The sequence below is a fragment of the Oikopleura dioica genome, chromosome 2 (assembly GCF_907165135.1).
Source record: "Oikopleura dioica chromosome 2, OKI2018_I68_1.0, whole genome shotgun sequence".
NCBI classification, from domain to species: domain Eukaryota; kingdom Metazoa; phylum Chordata; class Appendicularia; order Copelata; family Oikopleuridae; genus Oikopleura; species Oikopleura dioica.
In genome coordinates, this window is record NC_137292.1 from 11,841,136 (window position 1) to 11,861,467 (window position 20,332).

The following is a 20,332-nucleotide window of genomic DNA, read 5'->3' on the forward strand; positions in this document are numbered from 1 at the left end:
TTGCATCGTCCTTCTATTGCAGGATATTCTCTAGAACAGCCGGTAAAATCATAGTTTTTCACGAAGTTGCATCACTCCGACAGATTTTAGCCGCAAGAGAGCAGATTTTTGAGCCTTAGAAATGCCCGGTATTGACTTTTTAGATTTTAAATATAGTGAGACAATTTTTCAGCCAAGAAAAAGACTTATCAGAAGGAAAACCTCGATGGAGTCATGACGAGGGCAGCAAGACGTATGAAGAGTATGTCTAATAATTTGACTGAAGAGAGTAATTTATGACTTTTATGTTGCTTTTGGTTTTCAAACCATTTCAGAGGCATACGAAGAAGCAAAGGTCACGCTGAGCCCAAGCGCAAGATCTCCAACTCCGAGTGGAGATTTTACAACTCCGCTGTCCTCGCCCATCCGGACGTAAGTTGTAAGCAGAAATCCAAGCTTATTTTTTTCCTCAGGGAAGATGAAAAGGCTAAGAAAGCTCAACAACATCCTGGACCTCGGGTGATGAGCAATAAGCAAATTATCTGTAAGTCATGGAGTCTTTCATCTTTATAGCCATTTTAGTTTCTGTGAGTGTCGCACTCCTGGCCATCGTTGCCTTTCAAGTTGGCCGAAGCGATTGGGGCCAGGAAAAGGTCAGAATCATGCAGAACGCATGGGAGGACCAGCGAGTCCAGTGGCTTGAAGAAAACCCGACTCTCGATGGTACTTACCTTGGGTTTATCTTCATTGCGCGTTTGTTAAAAGAATATTCTAGCGATCGTAAAGATGTTCTCGAAGAAAGCCGAGTCCCTCGACTTGGCCAAAATGTGGAACGAGCTGACCTGGGAAAACGTCAAGGAAAAAATGACCTGGACTGAGGTGAAAGAAGCCATCTCAGCAAGCTCGTTTGAAATCAAACGAGAAGAGTACAAGATCGCCAGCTGGTTCAACGCAGTCAAGGCTGCTTGGTACGAAGAAGACGATCAACAGGAAGATTGATCAAAAAATTTTTTCATTTATTTATTCTTTTTGTTAGTTATACAGTATATTCACCACCCTGCCACTTACACTGAATAAATATTCACAAATTGAAACTCGGCGCGCAATCGATGCAGCCCAAAAAGCAGGCGCCATAACGCGCACACATGCGGGAGAGCACGGTGTTCCACTCGCGCTCCGTTCCCCATCGCTTCCGGCCTTTGTGGCTAAGATCAAGTGTAGTATCTGTTCTTCTCAGTGTGACAGCTGGGACCGTCCCTACTGGGACGTCTATTGTCACCCTGATTTTTGGAACTAGGGATGTAGTTAGGGGCTTGCTCCGCTCTTCCCACGGGTTGACTCGCTATTGCAGTACCGGCGAGCTCGGCCCACTCCCCCACGGGGGAGAAACATAATCGGAACAAACATGAAAACCCGGTAACAGCCGAATAAATACCGTAACTAGTTATTCTCATTTGGGCCAGCTGTCAGGGGATATCCCGCTTCCGAAATATGTACTACCGTTTGCCATTTTCTCAGAAGCAGGGCCGGATTACCGGTCAGAGTCAACACGATTCCTGAGCGCTAAATACGAATCAGAACTCAAAGAGCATGAGTACGAGAAACTCACAAATAAAAAACGAAGAAGTTTTCTGTCGAGGGTGCCATTGTACAGGAACACTCTATGTTTCCAATGGACAGGTCAACCTTGTTCCTTTCCCGTCTAAGCCCCACTTCTTCACCCAGAAGTTCGGCGTTATCTTTCACAAACAGTAAGATCAATAAATAATTCAAAATCTTGATTGAATATTAGCGGTGGCGGTACCAATCGACAATGGGCTGCGTACATGAGTTTGGGAACAATTTTCTGGTTATCAATAGTGCTAATAACAAATTATATTGGGCTCGAGAAGCTCACTTCTCATCTGACCTTCTTGACAACTACGTGCAATAGAGAATACAAAGTTTGCATCCAGCGTGGTCTCTTTTATGATGACTGTGTTGATGCATTTGATGACTGCAGAGGGACGAAAGTATTTAAATTCCCAGAATATCATCATTATTTGGAAGCTCATATTCGAAGGCCGATTGTACAAGACATGTATAATTACACAGAACTTGAACAGATAACGAATCGCAAAAGATGCAAGAGTTATGAGTTTTACGACTTAAAGATTTGCAGGTCTCTCTGTCCTATTCAGGGCGAGGGAGTTTTAGAATGCAACACGATATGTCGCCAACTTCTTGGGAGTAAAACTGGACTTTGGGGACTTATATGTCCTGGAGACGAGCTATGCCCAAATGGATGTCCATGTCCGCATTATGAGTGTGAACAGATTTCAGATAATAGCATGCTTCAAGTTGGTTGGTACTCTGGACACTTGGATGATTATTTTGACCCGGCATTAATCGGGCCTGTTGTTATGAACTCGTGGTATGAACTCTCGGAGTTGACAATCATGAGGATTGATGGATCCTTACTTGCCCTCTATGACTATAGAACTGGTAACAAGACTATTTATAAAAACGTTCATTTTGGAAGACCATATGGGGTAAACTCTGGATGGAATGGACATAATTTTGGGGGGTTTGAACGTCCTGATGCTGATTATTACGATTCGTATGGTAACGCGGTTCATTGGGCACCAGCTGAAGTGGACAAGAATAATGTTTATGTCATGCAAGCAGAACCAGCGACTTCGGTTTTCTACGAAGGAAGGATTTTATAGTTCTTCTCTAAAGATTCTGCAGCGATTTGAAATAATAATTTATCCTTCTAAAGATGAACATTATTTAGTAACTATGGATTTGAGGGTGTTCAAGCTCCTTCATGATGGGAACATAGATGATCTTAACCTAGACATTGACCATCGCAGGATGTTCCGTTATGAAAGGATAAAATTTAATCAAGGAGGAGTAGTTGCCGGTTTTAAAGGTCGCATTTATTTTTGCCAGCTCCACATACTTCGAGATGGTTGCTACTACGCGCTTTTTGAGAAAAATGCCAAGATCTATAGATTGAGTGGTAACAAAAATATCTTCCATAGAAAGAAGCTAAATGAACTCAACACTTGTAGCATATATTCCAAATCGTCACTCCGCAAGATCGCATATGACAGTTTGGGACGAAGAGCTTCATATTAGTAGTGTGAGGTTACAAATGGGAGCATATGGCTATTTCAGTGAAAATTATATAAGAGTTTCAAGCTCGTCTAATCCAGGTTTGGAAACTTATCCCGTACGCTTGATAATTTTGAAGCTATAAAATGGACAAGAGATGAAAACATGCGTGGCTCTTATTCATCTGTTAGAAATTACTGTTTTCCACACTGTAATGGAGATATTTATCTGAATGATGCTTTTCCGATTCCCGATCGAGAGGGCGTGCTTATTTTAGCGACGTACTCATTCAATTTTTTCGATCTAGCCACCCACAGCTGGGAATGTAATAGATTACTGGTTGCTTACAGGTTTTCCATCATAAAGAAAAATATCTTTCTTTTGTAGAATCAGGAGTGGTATCTTCGTAAAAATCGATCATAAGCTCATCTACTACAGAAACAACAACTTTAAAATTTTCGACATCAAAGCCTTCGAATCTTACGGAGATATTGCAATTACTACGAACCAATATGACGAGACAAAAATTATAACATGGGATTTAAATGAAGAAAGGATGGTTATATCAAGGAAGGTCTTGTTTGACATTGATCTGATTGCTATCTGAACTTAAGACATTAAATTTGCCAAATTGCGATTTTTCTGCTCAAATAAAAACTTAAGAAATAAAGTTTTATGACCTTATTTCATCCAGAGACGTGTTCTTGCAATGTTTATTCAAGGCTGAACTTAGAAGGGGTCAAGGGCAGTGAGGTGCGTGAAGATAACCGGGTTAAATGGGTAGGGTGTCAGTGGATGAGTGCTCTTGCGAAGAGAGAAATCGAGCACAATCATTGTCAAGCTTAGCAAATTATGTGAGCGGGAATGGGAGGTGAAGTTCCAATGATTTATGTACAGAGAGCGGGGAGTTTACTCGATCTCTTTAACTCCTCGCTTGATCCAGGCCAACCATTCTTCTTTGGTGTGTTGCGGCGCTGTGACATGCATCAAATCGGCAGCCTTTTCAAACGCGACTCTGAATGAATGAATGCCATTTGAATACTTTAAAATATTAAATCACCTCAGCTTGTTATCTGATTCCTCAGAGCTAGACTCGGAGTCAGAAGTCGAGGGTGCGACAACTGTGTTGTCGATTTGTTCGGAAGTTGTATCATCATTCTCATCAAGATCGTCCATCTATAGAACTGTAATCTCATAAAGTGCATTGATTAGTACCTTTTCGGCGTCGATCAGCGGCTGAGCATCCTTTTCTACGGCATTCGATTGGATGGATTGCCGATCTTTTTTCATGAACGATCCAGGGAACTTCTCGATAATGTCCACCCCATCGACGAGAATGAGCGCGTCAGCTGTCACTGGGCCAGTCGCGTTGACATTCTGGATCGTTTTTGGCATTCCTTCCTTGCTGTAGATCTAAAAAAGAGTCGAATTAATGGGTGTAGGGCGGCCACGTTCTGCAGCAGAACGGCGTTCTGCAAATGCAGAATGGCGTTCTGTAAATACAGAACGGCGTTCTGCACTCAAAAAATATATGCGCTTCGCGCCTGTCTTAAAGGAAATCTCAGAATTTCTAAAGTCAGGAGTTACTATTTCAGCATAGCTGAATGCGTTAAAACTGAAAAGAATCAAGTTACATCGTTAAAAAAAATCCTTATGCAGAACGCCATTCTGCATTTGCAGAACGCCGTTCTGTATTTGCAGAACGCCGTTCTGGCAGAACGTGGCCGCCCGTCACCCGAATTAATGATTGCCTCATTCGGTTTTCTTACCTCATCGAGAAAGTTGTTAACAGCTTGTTCGTCGCCATCGAATTGCCAGCCAGACTGAACGAAAAAGTACATCATCGGCTCTTTGCATTGCTCTTCCGTGATCTTTCGACAGGACTGCTCGTAGTTTTCATTCTTGATCTCTGTCTCGTTTCCATAGTCGACGAAGAAGACTGTGAAGATGTGATCTTTCTTCTCCATGACACAGGCTCTGTACCAAGATTTATCTTCGTCCCACTGCGCGATGATGAAATCACCTTCTTCCGGCAATTCGAGCAGTCGGTCTTGGTGAGGCGCGCATTTCTCAAGTTCCTCCTGAAGCACGTCAAGGCGTTCTTCGGGATCACCTCGAGCGATAAGGAAGCCATTTTTGTCGAAAGCCTGGATTTGAGTATCCTCGTCTCCTCGGAGCGGAATCGTAAGCCTTTGATCAGAGGCCTCTTCTAAAGCTGGGCTCTCGGGTGTGTTCTTTTTGGGCTCTTCTTCTTCAGCTAATGAAACTCGGGTAACTCCTGTTTCCTCGTTGCATGAAACAGTTGTCGGTTGAATAACAAAGTCCGGATTTTCATCAAGGCTTTGGTTGAGGTCCTCGAAGTACTTGTCTTCCGCGTCTGCGAAACTCAACATCGAGAAGGCCGCCGGACGGGCATATTCTGCGGACACTTCCCAAAGATCTTCAGCTTTCTTCACAGAACTGGAGTAGCCGAAATCTATCCAGAGCAGCACAAACTCACCCCCGCTATTGATATCAATAATCTGAGCTCGTGAGTTCCCGTCCGGGGTTGGGGAGATGCAGAAGTCGCCGATTTTGGGATTCATGATCTGCTTTTTGTTCTTGATCGCATCGAGGGACTCGGTGAAGCTTTCAGTCCAGTCAAGGTCAGAATCGGCCACGCTTCCAATCACATAGTATTGGCCGTTCATTCTTACAACGTCCGAAACAAGAAGCGACTGAGACGGGCCCGAGTAACTCTCGTAACGGATGAGGTTCACTCGGTTCGATCCTTCTTCCGCCATTTCTTCTACCTGCTCGGTGGCTTTCTCGCTGCCGCAGCTCTCGGAAATAGGCTCTTCATCCTCCGAAATAGATGGGAGAGAGTGTTTTTCAACAAGAGGAACTTCTTCCTCGTAAATTTCTGTTTTTGGGATGACCTCGGGCTCTTCCGAAGTTTCCCCTTCGAACATTCCGGAAAATTTATCCATAAGAACGATGTCTTCTCCATCAATGAGAACTTTCGCGGAGGCGGAATTCGGGCCAGATTGAACAACGCCCTCGATCTCTTTCTTGACTTTGTTGTTCTCATAAATATCATCAAGAAACTGGTTCACAGTTTCTTCTTCTCCATTGAATGGGCATCTGATATTGACCCAGAAGAAAAACATCGGTTCTCTCGCCTGCGCTTCGTCGATCTTTCGACAGGAATCCCCAACGCACGACTTGGTAATCTCTGCGCAATTTCCATAGTCTGTGAAAAAGACGAGAATGTTGTTTTCATCTTCGCTCTGGACGAAAGCACGATACCATCGGTCGTCTTCCTCCCATTTCGCAATGATGAAATCGCCAATAGCTGGGGGATGCGAAAGCTGTTGCAATTTGAGGGCTTCAGATTGAAGACGATCGTCGAGACCTTCCAACTCGCTTGATTCGTCCACACGTGCGACAAGGAAGCCTTTTTCTGCACAAAACTCCTGAATGCCCACGACGAGTTTGTCTGAGCTTGGAATCTGAATAACAACTTTTGGATCAGAATCTCCAGGGGCGGATTCAGAAGGTGCGTCCTTAGTGTTTTCCACGTTCTTCGATGCTGTCGGGTCCTCAAGCGAAGAATTCTCTTCGGATTTTTCAACATCGCTCTCATCTGCAACGGACGCTATCTCGTCCGCCTGATTAGACTCTTCCTCAACAGACTGCTCCAATTCAAGATTATTGATCTTGCTGTTGTTTGATTCTTCAAACTAAAAAAAGATTCCTTTATCTATACTTAGGAGTAAAAAACCTTGTCAGAGTCGAGAACTGGCTTGGAATCTTCTTCTTGTTCCTCCTCGTCGTCCTTTGAGGAAGTAGACATACCCTCCGATTTGAACTTTCCAGGGAACATATCCAGAATATCCACTCCATCAACAAGAATAAGAGCGCTCGCCGAGATTGGTCCGGTCACTTTTATTGCCTGCAACTTTTTCGCCATTTCAGCTTTGTCGTAAATCTAAATATCATTATTTTAAAATATCAAAAGAATAATGGTCGTTTACCTCTTCCAAATAGGCATTCACAGCGTCTCTATCGCCATCAAATACCCAGCCAGAGTGTACCATAAAGGACATCATCGGCTCGTCGCACTGGGTATCGAGTATCTCTCGACAAGATTTTGGGCATTTGTCATTGCTGATTTCTGCCTCGTTTCCAAAGTCAACGAAGAAAACCTTGAAGCTGCTATCGGTTTTCTCTACGACGTAAGCCCTGTACCAGCAGTTGTCTTCGTCCCACTGCGCGATAATGAAATCGCCGACATTGGGAAGCTCAAGAAGTGGACTCTGGCTCGGTGCAGCCTCATCAAGATGAGTCTGAATTGCTGTTAATTTTTCTTCTGTATTTGTAAGAAGGACAATGAATCCTCTCTCAGGGACAAATTCCTCGATAATGACGTCCGTAGCTTCCACGGGCACTGGAATCTTGAGATCTGAGGCTTTCTCTGGGGCTTCTTCTAAAGCCGGGGTCAGAGGAGGTTTAATGTTTACAGCCTCTTTTTTCTCAGATCGAACGCGAGTTATTCCTGTTTCTTCATCACAGGAAATGAAGGCTGGTCCAATTTCAAGCTCTGGATTTTCATCGAGGGCTTTCGTCATCTTCTCGAAGAACTCGTCATCTTCGTCTTCAAAGTCCAAGAGAGAACACGCTGCCGGACGACCGAATTCAGAAGTCACTTCCCAAAGATTTTCAGCCCCTTTGATAGTGCTGAAGTATCCGAAATCGATCCAAAGAATCTCGAACTTCTCATCGCCAGAGATCCCCATGATCTGTCCTCGTGAAGTTCCATCGGACGTTGGAGAGATGCAGAAGTCACCAACTTTTGGAGAAGCGATCGGCTTCTTATTTGATATCGTGTCGAGGGACTCCGTGATGTTTTCTATCCAGCTAATATCAAGATCGGTCTCATTCCCAACGACGAAATATTTTCCACATTTTTGTACGATGTCTAGCACGACGAACGGCTTGTCTGGGCCCGAGTATCGCGCATACGGGATGATGTTCACCCGGCCTTCAAGACACAAGTTCTCTTTGTCTTTCTCTTCGGGCTCGTTGTCTTTTTCAATATTGGAACTGGGTTCTTCTTCTGGTACAGAAGGAAAAGAGCTTCGTTCGGAAGAAACTTCCTTTACTTCGTCTTCTGGCTTGGATAAAGACCCAACAGAGTTTTTCGGAGTGAAAGAGTTGGAAAGTTTATCAGAAAGCACGATATTTTTTCCATCGACGTAGATTGTAGCAGAGACTTTATTCGTTCCTAAACGCTCGATTTCAACCACTTGTTTTTCAGCTGCCGGATCCTCATACAACTATAAAAAAGTTTTATTAATAATCATTACATAATTTATTATACTTCATCAAGGTAACTGCTGATCGCTCCCATATCGCCAATAAAGCGATAGCCAGTGTCCACCCAGAAGAAGCCCATCGGTTCTGCAGCCTGCTCTTTCTCAATTTCACGACAGGAGTCCGCAATGTAGGACTTCTCGATGACAGCGTTGTTGCCATAGTCGACAAAGAACACGACGAAACTGTCTTTGTCCTCGCTGACGACGCAGGCACGGTACCATCGGTCATCCTCGTCCCATTTCGCAACGATGAAATCACCAACTTCAGGCGCTCGCGAAAGTTTCTGTAATTTTTGAACCTCTGTCTGAAGACGAGCGTCGGAAACCTCGAAAGAGTCGTCCAAACGTGCGACGAGGAATCCTTTTTCTGGGCAGAACTGTGTAATATCCGCAGAGATTGATTGTGGAATTGGAATCACGAGCTTTTCAGTTTGAGCTGGAGTTACCAAGATTTTCGAGTCAACAGCTGCATCCGTGGTCGTAGACTTCTCGATGATCGTGCTACCAGTCACAGTTTCCTCTTCATATTTGGCCTCTGCTTGGTCTTTAGCCTCACTTGCCTTCGAAGAAGCGTATTCAATCGAAGAAGATACAGCGGAGTCTTGAACATTCGCATGACTGTCAGGAAGTTTTTTGTTCGCTGGCTCGACAAGAGTAATTCCAGTGACTTCGTCAAATTCAACAGGGGCGACGGTAATTTTGATGTCTTCAGTCGAATCTTCGAGTTGTTTTACTAAATCCTTGACAAACATAGAATCGTCGCTGCTGAACTTGAGCAAAGAACAAGCAGCGGGACGGCTGAACTCTTTAGCAACTTCCCAAAGATCTTCCGAATTTTTGGTAGTCGACAAGTATCCAAAATCGATCCACAGCAAAGTGAATCCTTTTTCATCGATGGTAGTTATTTGTGCTCGAGAGTTTCCATCCTCGGTCGGAGAGATACAAAAGTCGCCAACTTTTGGAGCTTCGATCACTTTTGCCTCGTCGCCCTTGATTTCGTTGAGAGTCTCGGTGAATTCGTCGATCCAATCGTTGTCGACTTCGGGAGCATAACCGACAGCGAAGATTTGATCGCCCATGCGAGTAATGTCGCTGACGAAAAAGTCATTGCCGGCGAATCGTGTGTAGGCAATGCAGTTCAAACTGGGCTTGACGGCTGGTTCTTCGGCTTTGTCGCTTGTAGAGAATGCACCGGACTCCGAAACCACACTATTGTCGGCGGACTTGTCTCGGGGCTGTCGGATGGTCACAACTGTAATTTCGGGGTCCTCTTTGGTGGCATGGAAAAGAACATTCAAATTTTCAGTCTCTGGCGTAAGATTCTCTGGCCAGACTGCAGGTGTGCATCTTAAATATCAACTTAGTACGAAAATAGATCTATAATAATCTTTATAGGAATCATATCACACCTTCTGACAAAAGGGGCAAACTCGCTTAGTTCTTCTGTCAGCTTGTAGGCCTTCTTGAACTGGGTCGCGTAGCCGTGATCACAAACTCGGGCAATTCGAAATTTGAGTAAACTCGAACTTTCCACAACACCCCGACAGTAGTACTCTTCGCCAGTTTCTTCGTCTTCCGCCAAAATAACGTAACATTCACCGATGACGATGTCTTTCGCGGGGACGTCAACTTTATCCGCGTCTCCAAAACGAAGGCAGATTTCGTCAATCTGTTCTCCTTCTGGATCGCTTTGTTGAAATAGCCAAATGCAGTCGGCCTCGACGACACTGACTGCCATTTTGACGTAGCCGTCATCACGGCCCGGCCATTTTTTCTTCGGGAGATCTTTGAGCTTCATCCCGCTCGTAAGTTCGTTACACACGCTAAACTAACAAGAACGTTATAGTAAGAGGTTTGAAACAACAAGAAAGAGGTACAGAAAATCATTAAATAAATTAAAGATGAAAGGTTGTTCAAATTTTGAGAATATTGAACACGATGAATAAAATTCATTGACCGAGCAAATTTTTCGACACCCAGAATCTCTAGAATAACTTCCTCTAATCCGGATGCAGCGAAACGTGTTGAAAATTGGGTCAATAAGTTCACATCTAAGTGTGCTGGCCAATGAGCGTGAAAACGAGAGTGACTCATTCTGTCGGAAATCAGGTGCAGTCCACGCCTCCATCAGATGTTTAGGTTTAAATTTCGCGCACTCTTTCAAAACCTTCCTTCAATAACTCAGATTTGTAACTTCTCGGATGAAATAAACAGGTTAGCCTTTTATTTACACTATGATTTGAAGAACAGATTTATTTTACTCTTAGATGATCGGGTATTCTTGCAGGGCCAGTGAAATTTCCCCTGAGATCGTTGAAGGCATCGTTGAGATCTTTTTCGAAAGAAAAGGCATTGATCAGTTCCACCGGACTGCTGTACTTATGCTGTTCGCAGAAATAGTACTTCGGTCGTAAACTCGTCGATGATTTCTCCTGGAAGATCTTCATATGCCGCTGCTTTTTCTCCCAAGTCACCATTGAAACAGCTTGAAACCCGGTTAGAAAAGAATTGTGAGCTTTGTCTTACCATAGGGCGCTTGTTTGACATCGGCACCAGCTCGATCTCGAACAAGGAATTGACCAGCAGAAGATTGCTCTAAAATACGCCTGGCTTGATCTCTCTCCATCATTCCGACATAATATGGCTTTTCTTTCAATTCCCTGTGATTTTTATCTGAAAGGGGTTGAAAATTATGTTTGAAGTAAAAAATCATCTACCGTGAAAGTCGTGTGCTTCGGTAGGATCAACAGAATAAGGGTTTTCTTCAGGTCTTCTGTAGGTTTGAACATTTTCAATGCACCCTTCGTGAACATAGATATTCGGAAACTTGGTCGATCTGAAGCCCTGCATCTCCAATCCATTGAAGAGTTTTTTACAAATTTTACAGCAGCTGATTTTGGGAAAGTAATTTTGGCAGTTGTAACCCAGTGGAATATTGAACGCGGTCCAGCCTTGCTTCATATTCTTTGTGTAAGTCTGGTAAACATTGCTCAATCGCGCGTGGAATGTCTTCGCAAATTGCTCCGTTGGAAATTTTATTTCATAATTTATCGATCTGCCATAAGTCGTTTTGACTCTGACTTTCCATTGGCTTCGTTGGCGCAAAACAGCTCTGGATTCTTCTGGCTGGCTCACTTCCGGTTTGTTGTTGCCAGCATTCACGATGTGTTCGAATTTTATTACATTGATTAGGAATGCTTTCGCGTTTCTTTCGAAGCCGACGATGACCAGAACGGTGTGGAAGACGAAGACTTCAATTTTCTCCCAGTTTAATTTTTCGCCATCTTTCGAGACTTTGTCAGCGTTGAGGCCTTCTTTGTACTGCGTTTTGTCCTTTGTTCTCAAAGGAAACCCGAACTCTTTAGTTGGAACCCCTGTCCTTCGACTGATTTTGTTACGCTCAAGGATGCCTGTATTGTCCCCACTACACGCGTTGACGTACGAGTTTATTTCCTTCAATAGATCAAAAACTATCTTCAGATTGTCATAATCAGGGTGCTCTGGACCAGATTTGTTGATCAATCGCTCCACAAACAGTGGATATCTGCAGAGTCTTTCCATCGGAATTACCAGGGCTTCTTGAACCTCTCGTTTGCAGATTATTCTAAAAATGGGTTTCTTCGTTGATTTCGAAGCATTATTTATACCTTGATTGCTCGGCATTAGTGCGAATTACGTGTAAAGCTTTCTTATAAGCTGGATTTTTGTCGGCATCCCGGTCGATCAGCTTCATTTTGTCTTTAGCGCTCTCAATTTTTGTTAGGTACTCTTTGTATTCAAGCAAGTTCGACATCATTTTCAGGAAGCATTCTAAATATTTGGTAGATTCGGGAATGGTGCTTTTTCTTACCAGAGATTTTGCGGCTCTCAAATTGTTTCTCGCTCTCCCTCTTTATGTCCTTGTAGAAGTCTTCATGAATTTCCTTGATTTTCATCAAGTTTATAAAAACAGCTTTCATATCTTCTTTTGATAGAATTTCAGAAAGAGGCTTGATCCAATGTTGGTCAATGTCTCGGAGAAGACTGAGGTAGGTAAGTTCTGAGCTGACAAGTTCATCAATAATGCGCGTTCTAATCTCGATTTGCCCTGGAAAAATATAATGGTGGTTCTTTTGGATCTTTTGTCTACCTGGAATGCCATAAATTTGCTGCTGGCCCATGTAAGCACCCGTTTGAACTCCATCTTCTTCGACATCGCCGCCGAGACTGTCCATATCGTACGGGCTCATCAGAACGGTATAGAGATCTGATGGGTTAGCGTCATAAACAGGAATTGGAACTAAAAATATGCGTCAATAAAATGCCAATGCTCCAATTATTTTTACCATCAGCATCCATGACACTCAAGCGAGAAAGAGTCGAAAGAGGACGCGGTGGGATAGCTGGGGGTACATCATCTTCCGGGACTTCGTCGTAAGGTGTTGGTGGCACTTCGTTATAAAAATCTAAAAAATTGATGCGCGCGTCGCTACTGAATCTAACCTGAAGCTACGGGATCATATGGAACGCCAATTTCACCCAAATCTCCATTGAAATCAAATCTCGGTCTTGATCGGAACTGGCTTGTGATTGGAAAATGTTGAATCTTTGTGACCCCGTTCAAACGGTTCATTTCCGGAATACCAGATAAAGCACACAAAAGCTCCAGGAGGTAATCTCTTTTAACGTCGTCTCTCGGCAAAAGGGGCAAGGTAAATAAATCTGTTTCTCCTATTCTTGGGCTAAAAAGGTGTAAAGATAAAGTAGTGAAGTAGAAACTACTTGATATATGCGAATTCTTCGGCTAAGACATTGAAAAAATTCCTTGCATTTCTTCGTGAGGATTCTTCTCTTGCGTCAACCTGCGGGGATGCATCGATGGAAATATTTCGGCGATGGAAACAGCCACTTTTTGAACGAATCAATAATTGATTTTCGAATCATTAATTAATAGGTCATTATTGACCTTGATTTTATGCTCGTTTCCTGATCACCTCATCGAGAAGATTGCATAAAATATGGCCGCTTTTGAGGTTTTTAGACAGGAATTGAAATTGCCAATCTTATTCCTAATTATCTAACCATTCTCGAAATCAACAAGCCTACCTAGAGCTCGTTTGTCAAAGTCAGTAGGCTTTCCCATCCTTCCAACCATCGCCAACATTTCGAAAATCTTCCCGTACATTTGGTCCACGTCTCTCGCCATGATTACCCTTCAGTATTCAGATTTGATCAGCAGTTAAACAGAGATTCTTTCAAGGTTGCTTCTGAGTTGATTTCTCTGGGGAAAAAGCTTCGTAGTATATTTTCTCCACGGCCGCTCTGCTCGCGTAACCCTGAGCAAACGGCTGCTCCCGCATTTCCCAAAATCCTGGATTTCCCAAATCCTGGATTTCTCAAAATCCTGAATTTCTCAAATCGCCAAATCAGGATTCTGCCGATTCAGGATTTTGGGAAATGCGGGATTATTTTTTCTTTTGAGTCAGTTTTCTTGCTTTACCAAATTTGAATTGATTGATCATATAACTTTTATTTCTTGGCTTCTCCACAGTCTATCCCGACTTCACCAACTTCAATCCTGGCTTCAACAATTTCGATCCTAGCTTTACATACGTCAATCTTGGCATCTCCAGCGTCTATCCCGGCTTCTTTAAATCCGATCCGGTCGTCACTTTTTTTCAATCCTAGCTTTTCAGATGTCAGTCCCGGCTTCTCAGTTCTCTATTATTGCTTCTTGAATGTCGATCATGGCTTATCCAAGATTAGATTATTGTTGGAAAAGCCGTGATTGAAAATGATGACATTGAAGAAGTCGGGATTGACGTCGATGAAGCCGGGATTGACATTGGAGAAGCCATGATTTAAGTCGGTGAAGCTAGGATTGACGATGTACCAGAATTGACGATGGAGAACCCATGATTGATAAAATATCAATGATATTGGAGAAGACATGATTGAAGTTGGTGAAGCCAGGATTGGGGTTAAAGAAGCCAGAATCGGCTTCTTTTCGGGCAAACGGAGACCAATTTAAGCTAAATCCTTAATTTCTCAAAATCCTGCTTTTCCCAATCCTGCATTTCCCAAAATCCAGAATCGGCAGAATCCTGATTTGGCGATTTGAGAAATTCAGGATTTTGAGAAATCCAGGATTTGGGAAATCCAGGATTTTGGGAAATGCGGGAGTAGCCTGAGCAAACAATTATTTCCTCAGAAAAATATGAAAGTCTTCATTTTTCAATCTTTCGTAAAATCAAGATAAACTCTGTATTTGACTGATCTTCTGAGATAAAAAAACAATGGTGATATTTGAACAACCCAGATTTACTCTAACGAGGGGACTTTTTGACTTGACAAGAAAAATAAAAAGGGAAAGGAGAATTTTACTAATCATTAGTATGCTTTGTTAAAAAAAGATATTTTTATGAGCCGAGTGATGAAAAACATAAAAGAGATAAATAAAATAGATGAATAAAAAGTCAAATAAGAGACCATGACCTTCATGAATAGTCACTATTCAAACTTACTTATGAAAATATCCAACCGTTATTGAAAAGAACTTCAAGTATCAGATTCTCTTCCAGCTTTTCTTCAAAACTTCAGTTTCAAAGTGAACCCAGTTTTCGGAACGCTCGGAGCACAAAAACGATAAGGCGTAATAACGTGATGCTAGCGCTGATGATTCCGTCTCAGACCCTCAGGCAGGTCTCATAAAGACCTATTGTTTCCGCATGAGGCGAAATTATTTATGACTCAGGGAGATTCAGTCTCTGAAGGTCAAATATTTTTCTGCTAAATATTTAACTAAACTTGGATCCATGATGAAATTTATTCAAAAGAGAAACATGTCAGGTAATCATTTTATTGCATGGCAGCTAGCTCTTCCTTTAGCTCAGGAAAATCATTGACGGCTTGATCGCGGAGAAGGTATTTTTGAATTTTGCCAGTGACGGTTTTTGGGAACTCAGAAGTGAACTTGATGTACTTTGGAATCTTGTATCGGGCAAGTCCTTCTTTGCAGAACTCGACGATATCTTCGGAGGTGACAGTATCATCTTTCAACTGTATGTACGCAGCTACTTCTTCTCCCAATCTGGAAGAAGGAACGCCGATCACATAGCAGTCAACAACCTTGGAAGAAGATAGACAATGTTTACTGGCGAGGATTGTGTTTACCTTGTCATGCGTGGCGATGAAATTTTCGATTTCCGTCGGCTGGATATTCTCTCCTCCTCGAATGATCATGTCCTTCGATCTGCCGCTGATCTGAAGCGTTCCATCGTCACGCACCAGGGCAAGATCGCCGGTTTTCCAGTATCCATCTTTCGTGTAAGATTCTTTTGTTTTAGCCTCGTCCTTCACATATCCTAAAAACGATTCTCTAACAAAATTTATTCCTCGTCCTCACCTTGGAAAAGAACGAATCCCTTCGTAACCAACTCTCCAATTTGTCCCTTCTCAAGAGTATTTTCTTCATCGTCGATGATTTTCGCATCGACACCGGGAATAGGAAAGCCAACGGTGTTGCAGGTGACATCTTCGGTCGATCCCGGGGGAGTCAAAAATGTGGCACAGGAATTTTCCGTCATTCCATAACCGACTGTCATTTTTACACCAAGCTCTTGGTTTGCTTTTCGCACAAGAGCAGGGGTTGCTGGAGCTCCCCCAACAATCGCGTACTTCAAAGAGGAGATGTCGTGATCTGCGCGTGTTGGATCGTTGACAATGTCTTTAGTGAGTTGAAAAAGCTCTTAGTTTATAGAAAATGTTTTCTTCCGAAAGTAACTCGATCCTGTAAACATTGTGGGAGTTCCAAGAAGAAATGTGCATTTTTGATTAGCACAAGCTTGAATAGAAGCAGCGGAGTTGAATCCAGGCGCCGGATAGATATTTGGAACGCAGTTATAAGCGCCGGATAAAGAACCACCAACGAAGGAGAAAACGTGATAGAGCGGCAACACGTTCAGGAATGATGTATTTTCGTTGAGAGAGGGTTCAATAACATTCAAAGCTCTGGTCAGCGAGATGGCGTTGTTGGTAAGGTTGAAATGCGAAAGTGAGGCCGCTTTTGGCATGCCGGTCGTCCCAGATGTAAATTGAATATTCGCAATTGAATGTGGATCAACTTTCATTTCATTGATGGATTTCAGATCAGCGTCGCTACCAGCTTGCTCCAGTTCTGACCACTGAAAGGTTCCAGCTTCGGCTTCAGGGGAACTGTAGTAAACGATTTTCTTCAATGTTGGCACGGAAGGAATATTGAGACTGAATCGGTCTTGCTCGGCGAGATTCGGAATAAATTCCTGGACTTTTGCATGATAGTTGAGTGGGCCGATCGTCTTTGGGCAAACGAGCATTTTTGCGTCAACTTTTTCCAGCGCATATTCAAGCTCGCGTGTTGTATAAAGAGGGTTGATGTTGACCATTTCGAACCCAGCTCTTGCGCAAGCCCACTTCATCACCAACCACTCTGGTTGATTCGGCCCCCAAACAGCAACACGATCTCCAGGGCGAATTCCCAAATTGAAAAGACCTGCGGCGATTCTCCCCGCTTCATTGTGCATTTCACCAAAGGTAAAGGCCTTTTTATGCATTTCAAAGGAAGCCATCAATTTTGAGTCGTTCTTTTCGCACGCGCCAAGGACAAAATCGTACATGCATACTTCTTGTGAAGTGTACGAAGCGCCCTGGATTTGGCTTGACAATGAACGTGCGAGTCTTAACAAGTTCGTTGATCTTTATGAAAACGAAACTTAGTGAACTCTACTTTTCTTATGGGCACTGCTCATTGCGTAGCAGTCTCTTGAAGAGAATAAGTTACCTTCTCCCTATTGTACCCTTCATCCTTCTCTCTAGAACAGAATGAAAATGGTTGACCTAGATTTTCTAAAAGAATCTCAAGTGGATTTTAAAAAACGTAGGCGTTTCTGGTCTAGGAAACAAAAAGATTGAAAAGCTCCTTGCCTCCGGGAGTCGTTCGACGCCCAAAAAAGCAAATAATTTAGTTCAAGCAGTGCAAATAATGGTCTAAAAACGTTCATTTTGGGCATTGACCTTTGGACAAGAAGATGAAGCCATAATATCAACAACAATCCTTATAAAATAAATCATTTAGCTAAGCGAAATTGAACACGCTAGAAATGTGGAATTTATTAAGTTTTTTCATGAAAGGAGCGTTGAGGGCCAACTTGAGGCTTTATTCTTGAATTTCGTCTTTCAGTTCAGGAAAATCTTCGAGAGCTTGTTTTTGAAGCAGGAACTTTTGAACTTTGCCAGTCGTCGTCAGAGGATAGGTATCTTCAAATTTGATGTATTTTGGGTGTTTGAATCGGGCAAGTCCGTTTTTGCAGTGGGCTTTCACGTCGTCGATTGTGATGGAAGCACCTTCGTTTAGCTATAAAAATATGTTATAGAAGCAAAAAAATGACTGCTGCGAACTTGAATATAGACAGCAACTTCCTCGTCAAGACGCTTTGATGGAACTCCAATAACAAAAGATGCTTTGACTGCTGGCATTTCATTGATGTAGTCTTCGATTTCCGTCGGCTGAATATTTTCTCCTCCACGGATGATCAAATCCTTTTCACGGCCAGTGATTCTGAAATTATACAATTCCGATGATTCGAAGGAAATTCTTACTTGAGCATTCCATCCTCACGGAGGAGGGCTAAATCTCCAGTCTTGAAGAATCCATCTTCGGTGAAAGATTCCTTGGTTTTTTCATCATCATTGACATATCTAAGTTAAAAGTAATGATAAACTGAATATAATACGTTTAGCTACCCATTGAAAAGAAAGTATCCTTTTGTAACAAGCTCTCCAATAGTTCCCTTCGGAACAACATTTCCGTCTTTATCGAGGATCTTCGCTTCAACACCTTGGTAGGGCTCGCCAACACTTTCAGAAACAACGCTCATATCTTCAGACAGAATCGGTGTCTGGAAGGTACCACCAGAATTCTCAGTCATTCCATAGACAATAGACACTCGAGAGTCCAGGACTTCTTTTGCTCGCTGAACCAATACCTTCGAAACGGGGGATCCGCCGAGTACCGCGTAATCTAAGGAGCTTCGATTGGGATAAATTTTGATCTTGATATGCTTCTATCACAGATATTATCAAAGTTCAAATCCCAATTCTTAAATCAAGCTCCTTGGCCAAAGGTGAGTTGATCATGTCGACAAACCTAGAAATAATTAGATCAATCAAAGTAGAATCAACAAACATTGTAGGAGTGCCGAGAACAACATTGCATTGATAGTCAGCGAGACAATTGAGGGCTGCATCCGCATTGAATCCCGGAGTCGGAAAGACATTTGCCTGAGAAAATCATATCGTCCTCATTCTTACAAATACTCTTAATGTACCTGCAAAGAGTAACATCCTTGCATTGACCCTCCAAGATAAGAGAACACGTGATATAATGGCAGAATATTTAGTATCTTCGTTTCGCCTGGGACTGAAACTTGGCCATTTTTGTTCACATGGTCATGAACTCCAATCGCATTGTTCACAAGCCCATAGTGGCTTAACCCAGCCGCCTTAGGCCGACCAGTTGTTCCGGAAGTGAATTGGATGTTCGAGTTACTGTAGGGGTCGACTTTTACGCTTCGAACTTCCGTCAGGTTTTTGTCTGATCCCATTTCTTCGAGCTCGTCCCATCTTATCGCGCCACCGACTTCTTCGTAGCAAGAGTAAAAGACGATCGTTTTCAAGTCAGGCATTGCCTTTGATTTGATGCTGAATTTGTCCTGGCTTTCAAGATCAGGAATCAATGATTTTAGAGCTCCGTGATAATTGAGAGGTCCAAGCTCTTTTGGACAGACGAGTGCTTTCGCGTTGACCTTGTTCATCGCATACTCAAGCTCTGGTTGAGTGTAGAGAGGGTTCAGACTAACTTTGATTTGGTTTGAACTCCAGTAACTTGTTGCTAGACTAGGAATGCTGTCTATCAACAAACAAAAAGAAGTACTGACCAGATAGGCGTTTTTCAAATAGTTTCATAGAACGGTTAAATATTTGAACTGTTCACACAAACATGCCCTTTGCATTTGGGGCAACACACCTCAAGAAGTAAAAATCAGAATAACGAATAATTTCAAACCAGTTCCTAACGGCATGCCAAGCTTAGCAGTGGCCCACTTCATTATGAACCATTCTGGCTGATTCGGTCCCCAAACTGCCACTCGATCACCTGGCTTCAAACCAGCAGCAAGCAAGCCGGCGGCGAATTTCTCTGCAGTCTCGTGTGTCTCTTGAAAAGTGAATTCCGTAGCAAAAAGATCGAAAACAGCCTGTTGAGAGTCAGGCATTTTCTCGACCGCTCTCATGAGAAGTTGATCGGTGGTCCATTCTTTTGGAGTATAAGAAGTACCGTTGATAATGCTCAAACACCTTTTGGCTCCCCGTGTTAGGCGAACTGTTTTGTTGGCGATCATTTTGCTAACTCTTGTTGATCGGAATGCGGGCCAAAAGTTTATGCATTCGAAAGAGAGCTTGCCTTGGCTTGCCAAGACAAATATGCATTTACCTTTGGTTTCTTTCTCCTTCCTTCTCAGTACAAAGGTCGAATTTTTGGACACCACGGAAAAGAACTTGGTCGGCAAAATCTTGATATAATCCTCAGATAATAAAATATCGCAGATTAGAAGATTTTTCCTACAGTGGAATATAAATTATATTATATAATTATTTACGCAAAATTTTAAATGGAAAAATACTGAGTAGAATAAAAAATCCTGTTTGGCAGAAATCAATCTCATTTCCGTCGAAAAGACGTTAAATTTATTCATTTTTCTTTTTGAAGGCCGTTTCACGAGACATCGAAATGTCTGGCACCCTTGTGTTTTTTCTGAATTACCAGGATCAGTGCGTATTTTATTAAACATAAAAGAAATCCATCTACACGAAGTATCATCATT

General features: G+C 42.7%; 5 protein-coding genes and 1 non-coding gene across 8 annotated transcripts; 2 read left to right on the top strand and 4 right to left on the bottom strand.

The window, feature by feature from the left end:
- The first annotated feature begins 80 nt into the window (after positions 1 to 80).
- LOC145699026 (uncharacterized) lies at positions 81 to 1,051 on the top strand. Of its 2 annotated transcripts, none has more exons than XM_081776277.1 (6): positions 81 to 128; positions 173 to 268; positions 315 to 411; positions 453 to 523; positions 562 to 702; positions 755 to 1,051. In XM_081776277.1, exons 1-6 carry the CDS (start codon positions 122 to 124, stop codon positions 976 to 978), a joined length of 636 nt encoding a protein of 211 aa, XP_081632403.1. In that variant the 5' UTR covers positions 81 to 121; the 3' UTR covers positions 979 to 1,051. The 2 variants fall into 2 exon arrangements, with proteins under 2 accessions (XP_081632403.1, XP_081632404.1); XM_081776278.1 differs by having other exon boundaries at positions 173 to 241.
- Positions 1,052 to 1,164: 113 nt separating this feature from the next.
- On the top strand, positions 1,165 to 1,355 carry LOC145700865 (U2 spliceosomal RNA). Its single transcript, XR_014134235.1, has one exon. It is a non-coding gene; the product is annotated as a U2 spliceosomal RNA (small nuclear RNA).
- A 2,418-nt stretch (positions 1,356 to 3,773) lies between these two features.
- On the bottom strand, positions 3,774 to 10,259 carry LOC145696083 (uncharacterized). The gene is made up of 8 exons (XM_081773069.1): positions 9,845 to 10,259; positions 8,441 to 9,782; positions 7,095 to 8,396; positions 6,842 to 7,048; positions 4,848 to 6,800; positions 4,294 to 4,491; positions 4,139 to 4,254; positions 3,774 to 4,093 (listed from the first exon to the last, which is right to left on the bottom strand). Exons 1-8 carry the CDS (start codon positions 10,231 to 10,233, stop codon positions 3,988 to 3,990), a joined length of 5,613 nt encoding a protein of 1,870 aa, XP_081629195.1. The 5' UTR covers positions 10,234 to 10,259; the 3' UTR covers positions 3,774 to 3,987.
- Positions 10,260 to 10,514: 255 nt separating this feature from the next.
- LOC145698976 (protein vav-like) lies at positions 10,515 to 15,096 on the bottom strand. Of its 2 annotated transcripts, none has more exons than XM_081776219.1 (12): positions 14,939 to 15,096; positions 13,521 to 13,627; positions 13,401 to 13,476; positions 13,197 to 13,322; positions 12,918 to 13,156; positions 12,761 to 12,880; positions 12,565 to 12,714; positions 12,286 to 12,522; positions 12,083 to 12,245; positions 11,153 to 12,039; positions 10,962 to 11,108; positions 10,515 to 10,920 (listed from the first exon to the last, which is right to left on the bottom strand). In XM_081776219.1, the coding sequence occupies exons 2-12, from the start codon at positions 13,618 to 13,620 to the stop codon at positions 10,688 to 10,690; spliced, it is 2,478 nt and encodes an 825-aa protein (XP_081632345.1). In that variant the 5' UTR covers positions 13,621 to 13,627; positions 14,939 to 15,096; the 3' UTR covers positions 10,515 to 10,687. The 2 variants fall into 2 exon arrangements, with proteins under 2 accessions (XP_081632345.1, XP_081632344.1); XM_081776218.1 differs by having other exon boundaries at positions 10,516 to 10,920; positions 13,521 to 13,750.
- Positions 15,097 to 15,226: 130 nt separating this feature from the next.
- LOC145697046 (medium-chain acyl-CoA ligase ACSF2, mitochondrial-like) lies at positions 15,227 to 17,367 on the bottom strand. The gene is given in 4 exon segments (XM_081774182.1): positions 15,227 to 15,542; positions 15,588 to 15,778; positions 15,820 to 17,129; positions 17,233 to 17,367. Coding segments are annotated over 4 exon segments (1,794 nt in total). The 5' UTR covers positions 17,256 to 17,367; the 3' UTR covers positions 15,227 to 15,272.
- A 192-nt stretch (positions 17,368 to 17,559) lies between these two features.
- On the bottom strand, positions 17,560 to 19,872 carry LOC145698293 (medium-chain acyl-CoA ligase ACSF2, mitochondrial-like). The gene is made up of 8 exons (XM_081775492.1): positions 19,516 to 19,872; positions 18,779 to 19,341; positions 18,637 to 18,731; positions 18,562 to 18,597; positions 18,195 to 18,479; positions 18,051 to 18,149; positions 17,850 to 18,009; positions 17,560 to 17,805 (listed from the first exon to the last, which is right to left on the bottom strand). Exons 1-8 carry the CDS (start codon positions 19,847 to 19,849, stop codon positions 17,608 to 17,610), a joined length of 1,770 nt encoding a protein of 589 aa, XP_081631618.1. The 5' UTR covers positions 19,850 to 19,872; the 3' UTR covers positions 17,560 to 17,607.
- Positions 19,873 to 20,332: the final 460 nt, after the last annotated feature.